Source organism: Anabas testudineus, chromosome 6, assembly GCF_900324465.2.
Source record: "Anabas testudineus chromosome 6, fAnaTes1.2, whole genome shotgun sequence".
In the NCBI taxonomy this organism is placed as follows: Eukaryota; Metazoa; Chordata; class Actinopteri; order Anabantiformes; family Anabantidae; genus Anabas; species Anabas testudineus.
Genome location: NC_046615.1, coordinates 16,160,406 through 16,175,450, shown reverse-complemented (window position 1 = coordinate 16,175,450; position 15,045 = coordinate 16,160,406). Strand labels below are relative to the sequence as shown.

At 42.3% G+C, this 15,045-nt stretch overlaps 1 protein-coding gene across 1 annotated transcript in view; it reads right to left on the bottom strand.

The window, feature by feature from the left end:
* Positions 1 to 15,045, bottom strand: part of reln (reelin) — an 82,615-nt gene that overhangs the window by 55,193 nt on the left and 12,377 nt on the right. Inside the window, 1 exon segment of the mRNA XM_026365754.1 lies at positions 8,012 to 8,119. Within this exon segment, the coding sequence (XP_026221539.1) occupies positions 8,012 to 8,119 (108 nt within the window).

The following is a 15,045-nucleotide window of genomic DNA, read 5'->3' as shown; positions in this document are numbered from 1 at the left end:
GTCAATGATCCAGAGCTACAAGCATGTACAAGCATGAATGATAAATGGAATATAGAATAAAGAATATAGAATATCATAACCCCCTGAACTAATGTGTGTCAGTATTGAAATTAATGTTCTGAATTAATGATGCAAAACCACCAGTGTTCACAGAGATGGTCTTAAACCCAGCTACATGTTCTACTCCTTTGCACAGCCCTGTAATCCGTCTCAAAGACACATTCACATAGCTGCAAACTCACAGTATAAACAAATACATGCTTTTGAATTCATACCTTCCACTTACACTCTTGAATACACTGTACGATGTTAAATTCCAGTCTGTTACACATTGGGTATTATGTTCACTGTGTTGGTCAACGATTCAAACCAATTTATTTGGATTATATGAAATGAAAATGATCACATGTACTTTGTTCAACCTTGCACCAGGTTGGACATTTATAGTAACAATTTGGTTAAAACTTTTACCTCGTGTGACTAAGTGTTAATAGATTTATCATAGTTCCTCCCTGCTCAGACTTATGATTAGTAATGTTGCCACTGAGAGCACAGCAATTAAAATGATGAATGAAATTTATTTAGAATTTCCTTTTCCCTCCCCTTTATGTTTTAAAGAGAAGGTTTCCTGTTTAATACTGGGTCCAGGTCTTGGCTCAAGATGTGCGTGTATTATGTAAACCATCAGGGTGAGGTGTTACAGAAAGACCTAATGGGACTGACAGAGCTTAGACTGCTGAGTGCTGCTGGTGTGAGGCCTGTGGAGCAGCATCCAGTGGAGCACAGCCAGTGATGTCGCCAGATTATCACACTGGGTGGCAAAGTCACTTGACTCCCCTTCCCCCATCCCTCTAGTCATTGAGAACCTATTTCGTCTTCCACCCCTCTATCCATCCTACGTCCATCCATCAGTGAAGCCCATGAGCGGCTGCCTTCTGTGCGGGTGTGTCATTGTAGCTTGGCACACCACAGCTTTACCGGCAGGCGCCAGGGCTAATTTGATTTTTAATTCAACATGACTCCTCAGCTAATAGTTTGAGCCGGGGATTAATTAATCTGATTTGACTTGTGCTAATTTCTTGCACCCACGTCCCTGCTCGCCACCCGTCAACACAGCAAACAAACAAACCAGCGAGGCCGCTGTCTCGCAGGCTCTGTCCTGACACACATGTTAAGTATGAGCGATAGAGGCCTGTGGCGACAGGTGAGGAGCCAGTGCAAGACCACCTTGTGTCTGTGTTGTATTTGAATTTGTGTCCATGTACAGTATGTGTGTGAATCTACATGTGTATATGATGGAGGCTATAGCCTGGTCTGATAGAGGAGTGCTGGAAGGCAGTGAACTAATCATGGCAGCAGTCATAAGAAGGGTGAAACATAGAGAAGGTCATCAACTATTTTTTCAGTCAAAATATGGGTCAGGTTGGATCTGGGTGAATTGCTCACGTATAACTTGTATATAAGATCAAGAAAATGGGCCAAGCATGAAGCATTCCTGAGGCTTTTAGAGGCTGGAGAGCCAGATCCAGTCTACATCCTACAGGACACCAGTAGAACCACTAAGCTTCTTCATTGCACAGACTCCGAAGTGAGCACCACGGTTTGTAATACTCTCTATGAGGGAACTTTAAATATGAATAGACCTCAGAGTGCTGCCTGGATGGCATGCACTTTGTAAAATCACTTTATCTCTGTTTGCACACCAAACTCACAGATGCCCACACACTTGCAAGGTGCATGCGAAGGTATAGAGTATAAGGAGTTTTATATCACAACACAACAAAGATACATTTCAAAGTCAGCTTGCCTCTTTGTTGAAATGATGCAAACCCACTAGTGTTCACAGAAATATGTCAAACTGAGCAGTCTTTGAGTCAAAGCTCTCTCTGTCTTTATTCTATCTTTATTTCTCTCTTCTCTCTCGTTCTCTCTGGCATGTAACCAACCTCTCTACATGGCAGAAAATAACATTGCTCTGCTCAAGAGAGACCACACATGGGAGAAGCAGCCTACGCCTGCTGCTCTCTCCTGCAGGATAAAAAAATAAATAAAAATAAAAAATAAAACTGCCCAACAGCTCACACATCACTTTGAAATCTCTATCAGAGCCAGTCCAGCTCCTGTTTTTCTTTATTTCTGCCCTTTCGGTCACCCTGAACCATTTTTACCATACATTTGGATGCAAAAATACAGCAAGGAAAAGAAAAAGCATTCAAATGCACAGTATGTGCATACAAATGAACACCTTCACTCACAAACGCAAACAGATGCACGCATGCATAGACACACACACTGAATACCACATACAAATGTAAGCACACCTAGTGAAGCCATGGGAGTTCAAAGAAGGGACTGTTTTCAAAGAGAGCTGGTGAACACTAAGTGAACCACTGAATTCCCAGGTGTAGTGCCCCAGCAGGTCGACTGTACCATCACACCTCAGAGGCAAGACCTACAGTATGCTGTTGGGATGTATGGTCAACTCTAATGCACCAGTCTAGAGTCTTCTGCAGGACTACCTTAAATTAATAATGGATTACCTTGTATGCTATGTTTCTAAGGAAGTGTTGTCAATCAAAAGAAGCTACGTGACTTGAGATGGGTAATCGAGTCATGTAGTCCATTCCTCTGGACTCTGAATACCCAAATGAGCTGAGCTACCTGTTAGCAGCCTCCAGGCATTGTGAGTGTGTGTGTGTGTCAGTGGAGGACATGCCAGGAAATGGGAGGAAGAGAACAGAGGTTCAGTCTGAGTGAAGAGGCTGGGCAAGTCCTGCACCAGCAAAGTTGGAAGATTTACAACAAGCCGACCCAGCTGATCTCAAGTCTGATCTAACACTGTGCTGCAGAGAACACAAATCAGCTCCCATACATAACGCTGCCCCTGAGAACTCATTTCATCTTCTGCACTAATGAATTCATCATCAGGAGGGATCTGCCTTTGGGTGCCTCAGCCCTGAGCAAAGGAGGAGTAATGGCTTAGATAAGTCATCATCATTATTATCATCACCACCACCGCCAGCACCACATCGCCTCAGTTCAGCTTATAGTTCAGGAGCAACAGTTTGGCACTGCAGGGTGTCCTTGACCAACTTGTAACGGGGGAACTTGTTCAAGGTTATTGTAGAGATGGTTGTCAGAGCCAGTGTGTCACAGATGTGCATCCTAAATCTGAGAATCAGCATAAGTGTGTGTATGTCAATGGAATTTGAATGTGTTGTGCTATGAGTGGATAAGTCAGTGAGTGTGAGAGCTCTTATGGTAGCAAGTAAGTGTATATGTGGGTGTATGTGTGTATCTGTGTGCGTGTATGAAGGAGTCTAAGCGGCGCAGTCAGGGAGCTGTCAGCAGAGAGCCAGGGAGCAGGCTGATCACAGGGCTGCACTGCGTTTGAAGTCTCCTAGGGACTGACAGCTTCTCTTCCCATGGGAACCTCTTTCCTCGCCCTTTCTCTCCTCCCCGCACCACCCTTTCTCTATATCATTCCCCTTTACCTTCCATCTTTCCCTACGAAGTATCTCCTTCTCAGTTTTTCCCTCTAATCCTACTGATGGAAAGGAAGTGTGGAAGCACACTTGTGCTCTCCTGGGACTGTTAGTGTTGTGTTTGTGAGAACACAAAGGTTTGAATACAAGGCTTTGTTCAGCAAGAACAAACCGATGAGAGCGTCTCTGTAAATACTGACATGATGAGCTGCCATCTCTCATAGTCTGACATTCTGGCTGACATTCAATCTGGCTTGGCGGCAAGACTGTGCAGACAGTCGACCTTCAATCCTGAGATGGATGAGTGTGTGGATACCTGGATTTGAATGCATAATTGTGCATAATAAGAAATAAAGATTCATTATTGTGAATTTCATGTATGTTTCCATTTCTACATGAGTCCTGTTAAATGTGTGCATGATTACATTTTTGGCAGCACGCCCTTTCTTGCCCCTCCTCCACAGGTCAAGGTGCAGCCGGATTTCATCTCTAATCGGCCCATGTGTTAGCCTGAGCCCATCCGTCATGGGCACAGAGTGTCGGCTGGATGTCCCTGTCACTAAGCTGTCCACTTTGTCAGACAGCCAGATCCATCATATTGAGATGCGGACTGATCCTGGCTAGCAGAAGCCAACCACCTCACAAATACATACAAATATGCAAATTAACGACAAAATAAACATCACCCTGCAAACGAGCCATCCATCAATGACCAGTTTCTCAGCAGCTCAGCATTGGCACAGCAACACCAATCAGCCCCTCCGTCAAAAGCAGTGATGGAACGCATCCTCTCATCTTCTTTCTCTCCTTCCTCCCTCCTTATATCATTCACATACTGTCTACTTTTCATCTGTCCCCATTTGCAATTTTTCATGCGCACTTTCTCCAATTTTCTCCTCTCACTCTCCACTCACACTCATTCCCTTAATCTTTGTCAGCCACATGTTCACATTTTTGCCTATCCATTTTCATTTCCTGCCTGTTTTCAAGGCTCTCTCCTTCCTTCAAGTGCCTTTTGTTCATCATCATAATTATAAGTTAGCTGGAGACATTTAGAATGAATACTTGTTCTCTCTTTGAGTTTGAACAGTTAATGATGTGATGTGCAACGTTTTGCCATTAGGGAAGCAATGCAAATCACACACCATCTCACATTTCTTTCCATCCAGTAACTGGCCTGTGTGTGTCCAATATATCACCTAATATTTTTTGTGCAGTAGTCTCTTCTGTATACCAGGATCAAATAAATCAAAATCATGAAAAAGTACTAAAAAAAGTATTTTTTTCATTATAAAATCTATGCTACTTTGAAAAGTGTGTGAATTACTGTCAGAAAATCAAAAGACTGGATTGGAAATAAAGAGCTCTTAATGGAATAAAAGTCAAAGGAGGGAAAAAACACAAAGCAGTTGGAATTCTCCAGCAGCTGAGTCATTCCAGACTCGTGTTGCTTTTCTGGCAGTTTGCAAAGACATCCCCTCCATGGATGTATGCATGTCGCACTAACGCACACACACACACACACACACACACACAGTTTATTAGCTGAACTGTAAAACATGCTGCAAAGGTCTCTAATGAGTAATTAGGTTGTCAAAGTCTATTACACAATTAATCACTTTACATGCTACCTCATCCATTAACCGTATACTGTGACTATATGAAGCCCAGAGTGACATGTTTAGCCTTTCCTGCCAGTGCCTGGCACCTCGAAACCAAATAACTGCTGCGGCTGTGTTTTTCAAGACCCTTATAACATTCATAAGAACCAAAAGCAATTTACACCTCAGTGTTTTCCCTCTCTTAAATGGGCATGGGTCCCAAACGTGTTGTTTTTAGCTCCAGATTGTCTCATTTTGCACTAGCCATAGCAAAGAAATTACAGTATCATAAAGATCTGTGGTTAGCCACTGGCTGGTGGGGGATCTCCTGCCTTTAAGCTACAGAGCCCAGAGGCAAAAAAATACGACATTTCTCAGACCAACTTGCATGCCACCCCAATTGCTCACATCACATTCAGTTAATTTGACAATAAGTGGGCAGAATGTTTTGAGGATGTAGTGAAAAAAAGACAGTCTCTCAAAGTTTCACATTTTTATAATAAAGTGTGAAGTGCATTGTTATTGCCAGTGGATGCCAATAAAATGTTCCCTTCTGTCTCCAGCTCATGGTGTTTGTGTGTGAGTATCTACATTAGTGCATATTTCAGACCAAAACAAGAAAAGCGCAGGGACAGAAAGAGAAGAGGACCAGTGAAAGAGTAGGTGTATTCACTTGCAATTAGATCGTGTGTAAGCATGCATCGGTTTTTATGACTTTTCCATAAAAAGAATGGAAGGCCGAGGGGAATTCTGTTTTTGGAGGCTGGCGTGTTCCAGTCTGCTCTCTGCCACAACTCTGACGACACCAACCGCTAGACATCCCCACACAGAGTGTACAAACACTAACCTCTCTGTCTCCACCGCTTCCTGGTTTTATCAGTTTTTTCTTTATTTTTTGGTGTCCTTCTCCTCTAACACAAACCTAGAAAAAATAAAAGATCTACTAACGTAACACTGTTCCCTTCCGGCTATGTATTTTTATATATATTTTAATGTCCAAAATATTTATTTAGAAATCTCAATTTACCCCTGATCTTCTCCCTGTGTGGGTGATCCTGTGGTGGCAGTGTGGTCACTGTAGATTTCATTCTTCTTGTGCTGGAATTCAAGTTGTCAGTTAGTCATGTTCCTGCACTGATGCATCTGTCAACCACATGTTCCCCAAGCCAGCCACCACTGGGACAGATGTAAACAGCTCGTGCTCTAAGTGTGCATGTATGCATCTTGCTGTCCATGTGTATCTCTGTTCCTATATGTTTCCACTGGAGAGGATGAGAGGCACACCCTATCTTAGACAATCTAAACACCAGTCTCCTAAAACTCCCTTGTGGAGTTGCATGACCGCCTTGTCCTCATAGATCCCTTTGTATTTGTCACAACAAAATGGACAGCACGCGTCATCTTGTTTGTATAACTGTCCCACTGCATTATCTGCAAAGAGTTTTCTCAAACACTGGAGCTCTAGTGCACATCGATGTCACCGGGTTTCCATGAGCTCATTAATGAAGCTCTCTCTGGGAGAACTGCTCTTCAGCCATTCCAAGGCAGAAGAGCCTTCTCACCCTAGTGTAGAAAACTGAAGTAAAGGAGGAATAAAACTGTAATTTAGACAGCAGTCCCACCTCGGACACTAAGAAGACGACTGTGGTGGCTGCAATAAACCATTCTCCTGTTTGCTTTTATCACAACAAGGAATCTGTGTGTGCCTGTAACTCCAATGGAGTCCAGAAGCCCATGCTGGGGAGACGATACAAGAGTATCAGAGCGGAGAGGGAAAGTGCAGAGAGCTCTTCAGCTGAGGACTGACTGAGTGACTAGCACCGTGAAACTTTTAAGCATCAATGCTTAGCAGATTACTGTAATGGAAGGCTTTACAGACACTATGCAGAAACTCACAGCTCCGCGAGCTGTTGTCTATCAGTCTGTGCAGCACTTCTCTTAAAACTTCTGAAATTAATGAGAGTGAAGCAAAGGTGACGCAATCCTTGCTTGGATGCCTCCCCAGTAAACAGTGCTGCCAAGAGTGAAGAGCTGCCCTGGCCGGGATGAAGTCAGCATCTGAAGAACAGTGGAGTTAGTCAGGATAAGCGAGCATGCCGGGTAGCAGCTCTGGGCCAGCAGCCCTGTTCTCTAGGGAGTTCTTAATGGTTGGTCCATTATCCCTTGAGGGCCCCCACCTCTTCACACAGTGGCTCCATCCACACACACTTTATCCAAGTGAAATCCTCCATACTGTATGTGTCAAAAAATTATCCGTAGTGTAATTCAGTTATCCATTTATTGTAAAATTAGGCACATTGCACATGTCAAAACAATTTCAGGACTAAACTTGACTTTATAATTTGTGGTATTTGTAATAGATAAAGTTTTTGTATTGTTATTGTATTATCTATGGATAGCTTCTTATTATTGTAATAAAAGGAACATGCTTTAGGTAATTTAAATGGCTATGCTGTTCACCTGCACTACTCAATGTTTTGGGCAATTCAACAATTGACCAGAACTGAATACCAGAAAATATGTTCTACTTCACTGTCTCAGATTTGATTTTGTCTCTCAGACGTCTCACATACATTCATTATTTTATTTTTCAATGTCTTTTCCTTGTTTCACATTCACAGTTCTTTTGTTTTTCTTCTCTCAAACCTCAATGAAAACCCATCTGGCCAAACCCGGTCACTTCGTCCCCACTCCTCATCCATCACAGGCTGTCGTAACAGGAGCGGGGAAGTGGTCTTATTCTGGGAACGGATGTGGCTGACTGAGCTGGGTCATGCTCACTATGATACGGCATAATCCCAGCACTAAGATACTGCACTATTTAGAATATCCGAGGGTTTGTTTGCTGTAAAAGCCAAAGCTGAGCCGAGCATTTATTGAAACAGTCTTCTCTGCATCTGATACAGTTAACACATAAACACTCACCAAAGCCGAAGGCAGCTGGAGCAGGAATGGGAGCTGACTGGACCGGTGTGGAGGTGTAGAGGCCAGTCACCAACAAACCATCAAAGGAGACACTGGTAGAGATGGTTACTGAAGAGAGAGAAAAATAAGGAAGTTTATCATCGATGTTAGTCAGAAACAAACTCAAAAGTTTTACTGCTATTCCATCTCAGACAGGCAAACTGTACTGTTAACACTGACTGTATTATTACAGTGGGAAAGCACGCGTGTGTGCATGTGGAGGTTTAACCTGCTAAATGAGGACTTAAGGAACAAAAAAATAAACAAAAAAATAAAAGAAAGTCAATGCAATAACATCGCAATGTTCTTTTTCTCACAGCCGGCAGCTCAGGAATGTAATCCAACTCATCCTGAACAAATAAGAGCACTTTAATGGAACCTCTCCCCATTGACAGCATTATTAGAAGAGACTGATGAGCTAATTGACTGCAAAGCTGATAGCCGTGCTAAGACTCAGACCGGGACTATTCATTACAGGTCACCACAAACAGCATCCAAGTAAAACAACTGCCATGTCTATTATCCAGCGATACAGATCAACAGCTTAGTATATCCAACAGCATGTTAGCTATCGATCCACCTCGTAAACAAAGGCCCAGATTGACGGGACCACAGGGCCAGCTACGTACATCACTGGAGGAAAAGATCCCAGCCGCTGGACTGCTTCCAGCCAGACAGATCAGAGCACAGGGGAACAGTCTGCGCCCCAAAGGATCACACACTGTCAGAAAATACACTTTTAAACAATGAGGAACAAAATCCTTTGCAGTGGGAAAGATGGAGGCATCATTATTTCCTGACCCTGGAATCCCCCTGCTTATGGGGAAAAATTGAACGGAAAAAGGAGGAGACACCTGCAGCGTTGCTGTGTTTTTGTTCAGAATAGCAACATGTCGGTTTGGTCTGGGCTGTTCATTGTTTTTGGGCTTGGTGTGTTTCAAAGTGGGAGTCTGGGCACAGCAGACTCCTGTGTGGCCCAGTCCCCCTGCTTGTCTGTCTGTCTGGGTGACTCCATTAACACATCCTCACATAAGGTGCCCAGCATTTGTGTCTGTGTCTGAATGTGTCTGTGCTACACTCAGTCTTAAGAGCACAGCTCACTCTGCCTCTCCTCCATATCAAAGCCTCAATAATTCATCCCACAACGCTCTTTATTATTTCCAGACATTTCCTCCTCTCTTCTCCTGTCACTGTTTATACACAAAAATCCAGCTATGGAGCTGGACTGAATCCTGTATTTCACTCCACTATGCAAAAGTCAATGTTAATGTTGTTCAGCACAGTTCTTTAAAACCATTAGAAGTGATCAGATCCAAGCATACACGGACCAGTAACTACTGGTTTATATAAATAGGCCACAATTGAAATTTGGACAGTTATAATTAGCAAATTAAATAATAATAACACAAATGCTTTACCCTATGTGAGCAATACATGATTCCTCTGTATTCCTACTTCTTGTCAGCTGCAAGCACTGCCAAACTGTATCAGCGTGTACAGCATGTACAAGAAGCTGTATTGTGAGAAAGACAGATATTTTGCTTGGCAACAGAAGCATTATCATATTCAATCCATGTTGCTCAGTGCACCTCTAACACGGTAATACCTAGAGAATGGAGGGAAAAGGCCTTCTCATTCAAACAAGCAATTATCACGTTCATACTGTGCATCCATGTGCTCCTCTTTTGTGTTATTTTTGCTTCCCAGAATATATTACCTATTCAACAAATCCATTCCAGACTGTGCCGAGACATGTTATCAGTGTTTACATTATGTTTCCTTCAGCCAAGGCCGTGGCATGATGCAGTATTTAATGGAGTAATGGACTGAGTTTAATGCACTAAGTTGGATTGGGCTTCACCAGCCTCCATGCACACCGTACTCGACATTTCCACTGACCTGCATCACCAAGGTTACACACACTCTGTTACACAGGCACTTGCATATACACACACATGCACACACACACACACACACACACACACACAAAAGATTTTCTCTGCCTCCACCATGCTATTTCTCTCTTTATCCACTGCTTACACCTTTCTTCCAGTCTCTCCCACTCAGCCTCACTCCCATTTGAGGAATCATAGCAGAAAACCTTCTCTCCTGCGCTTTCCCCATCTACTCTCTTCTTGTGCATTTTCTGCTTCCTCACAGCAATGTACCCACACTGTTTGATGTGATGATGAGGTTAGAGGGAGAAAAGGTGGAGGGAAGGTAAAGCTAGGGGCACAAGGTCACAATCGAAAACAAGAACATGAGCGAAGAGGTACGGAGACGCAGGGGGTAGTGGAGTGGTCCGTGGAGAGCAGTGCTACCGGATCAATACAAATGCAAGGTCTAAATTATTTAGACAAGCCTCTAACACCCCTTCCTCACTCTCCTGTGGAATGCATGAGACGAATGAGCCAATCAGATGAGATGAGATGAGATCAGATCCAATCACCTGTGGGGTTATACACACACACACACACACACACACACACAAATCCAAAGGAAAATGCTGGCGGCCTTTGATGGTAGCCTTTAACATTCACGTCCATACTTCATTTCTGAGTAGTGTTCACTTGGCTGAGGGGGATGAGAAACCATGAGGCGGGAATAGGGATGAACTTTATTATCCAGCTTATTAACCATTCTATGTGTTTGGGCATGTGTGTGTGTGTGTGTGCACATGCCTGCACTTGTGTGTGATTTGATCATGGGTAAACAAAGAATGAATGAGGCAAGCACAGTTCATACAAACATCTGGACTGCATTTTAAGCTTTCCCTACCGTAACGCTGAGCAGAAACATGTAAGGTGAAAACATATCGTTAGCTTACACAAATCATTACAGGCCATTTCAAACTAAAGGTGTTTTATAAAAAATAAATAACCTTTAGTAATGAAGTGGTTCACTCTGGGTCCAACCTTTTGCTCCCTCAATCCTTCACATCAGGGGTTGGACATTCTCCTGGGCGAGTCTAGCATCTGCAGTTACATGCACAACTAACTAAGGTCTTGCCAAATACTCATTACACTGTATGCATTACAGTGTATGAATAGCACTCCCATCCACATGCACACACTCATACTTACACACTACACAGCACATCTCTTGGCCCTAAGCCAGCATGTAATATTGATGATGCGATGTGGTATGCCTCATTACAGACACATAACCGTGCCCCTACTCAACTATTGATGGGCCTGGGGCTTTCTTCACTTCTCTGGATCTACCAGGAGTAATGTTAAGGCACAACGTACGTGCACACCACATAAAGCAACAAAACACACACTCACAAATACAATACTGGCTTTGGCTTTACGCGTCTCTCAGAGCTCAAGCACACACAATGCATACACACAGAATCCACACACTGATGACTAATAAGTAATGGAAAGTGAATATTTTGTGACAATCTATTCCACAAGAATTAGATCCAACATAATTACCAGTAATCCAGGAAGTCTATTTTTAACAAGAGTTTATTCATGTGCAGAACATTCTGTTTTTTGTCTCACAAAAACTTTTGGTTTGAGTTGGTTTAATTTTTCAGATAGGATTTCCAGTGACTTCTTCTGACTACGTGGCCGTCAAGAAAGACAGGATTGCTTTAGCTTCTAGTTTACCCAAGTGCCTCACCTTATCCTGAATGATGTAAAAGCATCTTTAATAAACAACATACTGGAAGAAGACAGTGAAGATGTGTTTAATTTTTAAAAAGATACTAAAGTATGATTTTGCTCTAGTCCCAGAGAGGTGTACTGTTGCCTTCAGAAACGAAGGCACCTGCGATTATACAGACAATCTGTTTTTCTCTGGTTGTTTCTTTCTTTATTTATAGTACAAGGAGTGAGGTAGTGGAATTGATAAATGGCTTTGGCTCATTCTTCAAGCAAGAAGCAGGCCTATTAAATGCTAAAAAAAAGAAAATAAAAAATATGTGCTGCTCATGCTGGAAATTCGAAACTGTCAATGGCTCACTTCATTCTTGGTCAACATTCATACTCAGGACCTGATAATAGGGCCCAGTGGCATCCCAAAAGAAATAGTAATGTGTCTTTATAGCATAGCAAAGCATGGTCAGTACTGTGGTTGGCAATGCTTGTCATGAGCTCATTCTTAGAAAACAGCATGGCGAGGGATTAGACTGGAGCTGGACAGGAAGCCTGTGAGCTCTGACAGAAGAACTGATTTAAGGTTTCAGCTTAGTCAACTTGCCATGAAGTCCCCGCATGGTTGGCATGGCTTGAACAGCTCTTTTCTGCTCTTTGTGTACAAACACACCCACCAGTCTTCACCACACCCACATTCATAACCTTTACTGTACTTACACAAATGTTGGAAAAACATTTAGTAAGTTCCTGAGACTGGAAAGACGTCGACACAAGGAGGTTGACAAGGTTTCATTCGGCAGCACTCACATTATACTGCAGCCATAAAAAAACTGCACTGTGCAGTTACAGCAAAACATTACGAGTAATATAATGTAGTATCAACAGTAATATGTGCAAAACACTAACAAAAGAATAAAGTTAAGATGAAACTCTATCAGTCCCAATGTTTCTCCTCCAAACAAACCAGGAGGACACCCTTTTTGTTTCCAAATGGAAGGAGGTTTTCCTGGCAACAATCTGGATAAAGATAGCCGACCATCTGACCCATATCCCACTGGCAGACACACGCGTGGCCCAGAGAGGACCAGGAAATGAAGGCCAGACCGTGGGGAAGCTATAGTTCCATCTGTTTCCGTGGCCATACCAATGTTGGGGTGCCACTTCACTGTAGGCTTCCTGAAACAGTTAAAACTGTCAGTCACCTGAGCGTGGCACCACTGGGGACAGGCTGCTATTTCCTTTAATAAGAAAAGGGAGGCTGGCCCTTTAAACTGATCACAAGTTCAAAGATTTGCAGCCAAACTGAATCATTCAAGTATGCTTCTTTGCAGTCTGTACAGGTTCAGATGATTGTGTGGGAAGTGTGTTTCTGAACATATATGTGTCATGTGGTGTTCCAGTCAGGTCTTAGAGGCATCATTCCATTGCGTAACCTTCTGGCACCATCCTGGCCTGCTGGCACTGCCATCTGCTGCTGTGAAACACTAGATCACAGACAACCTATCAGCCTCTGAGCTTCTACAGGTCTGCTTAACTACAACATCTCCAACGTGTTTTACAAAGGGCTGAATGAAAGCAATTTATCTCTTGGGACCAGTTAACAGATCCTTTCATGGTCATTGCCAGGGATTATAACACGAGGCCTACTCTTGTTCTCAGTCCAATTTACTTGCTTTGTTGAGGTTGTGCTCTCTTTACCAAGGAGGGTAGATTAAGCCTTATTCCCTGCCTAACTTGGCTTCACCCGTGCAACAGCCGTGGAGAAAAACAGGAGTGAAGAGGCAGTTCTGTCACAAGCATCCTGTTCCTCACACATAATCTGCTTCACAATCACACTTCATTGTGCTGTTCTCATAGGATGCGATGTATGTTTGCCTGTTTACATTAATACAAATGTGTCGCATGCACCAGTGTAGAAGTTTTTCTGCACAGAAAAAGCTTAAGTTCACACCTTCCTTCCTACCTTCATTAGTGGACTTTATATGCTCTTAAGTTTCTCTTTTTTATTTTGCTGTGATTTTTAGATTTTTTTTCATGCACAAGTAACTTATAAGTGACACCATTCTACAAACAAAGTACTGTTACATACTACTGTGTTTTACAGTAGAGCATTACTGTAAATTGGTGTTTGCTGTATAAGAAGGATACGGCCTCCTTGGAAAGGGATTGCTATCAAAAGGGCTAAATCAGTTATGACAGAACATTTCTTAACAGTTTCTAAGTGAACATTGCATTTTCAGAAGAAGCACATCACACTGTGACAATTCAAAGGCAATTCTCTTAACCTGAAATTGGCTTTGATAGCAAATCATCTGTCTGGGCTTTCAACATTATTCATACAGTAGGTTAATTCTGCAGAGGCCTCAAACAACATGCAGAACCCATCTAAGTACCAGTCCTTGCTATGAGACTCTAAATGGGTTTTGATAAGTTATAGTGCTGTTATCTGGACTTCTTCTGGTCTTTGTCAATCTTGGTAAAATCTTGATGGGATGAAGAAAGACACAGTAAAAAAAAGCACTGTCTGTTTGGGAGCAGAAGATAGTTTGATTTAAATAATTTAAGACTAAAAGCAGCAAGTAACAGTGTCCTGCATAATCATTAATTAAACGCATCTTAAAGCAATGTACTATAACAAAATGTTAGCAGTAAAGGAATATAATTCAGAATAAAATGCATAATTTATGGTTGCTGTAAAGGGTTATATTATGATAAGCTTCCTTCCCTCTGTTGCTTTGTGAGTGCCAGGAATGGAGAGTGAGCTGTCCTTATGATCAACACCATGTGTTCTGCAGACGAAGAAAAGCCTTCAGCCACCCAGCCCTGCAACCTGGTCTCCTAAAAATTATAAGTACATATGACTAATTTGCAACAGATATTTTACCTTTACAATTTTGTGGGCAATGTTCTATTAACACAACGTATGTTATATTATACTGTATGTATATGGCAAGTCACACATTCTATACACAGACAGTACAACATATCTGCAGTTCAATATCAACTTGACCACAGCATTATTTGACTTTTTATAGCTCCTTCTGCCTCAAAGTTTAAGTTAGTTTAACATTGTTTGTTCACAGGTACTGTAATTAACACTGTACAGTTCTGGGCACTGCCTGATGTGCTGCCAGAAGGAATGAAGTGATCAGAGACAGAAGAGGTAGAGAAGCTCAGGATGAAACAGATACACAGTGAAACGAAGAAAGGTGCAAATGAAAGATAAATGGACAAAGATAAAGGAAATGAGACAGAATTAAATAAAAACCAGCCGAGAAATCAGGTGCAAGAGATACTCTTTAATACAGGGACACCGACTAATGACTGTTTATTCATGTTATGCTTCTGCTGTAAACATTACTAACAGTTTCTAGACAGAAGCAAAATGGT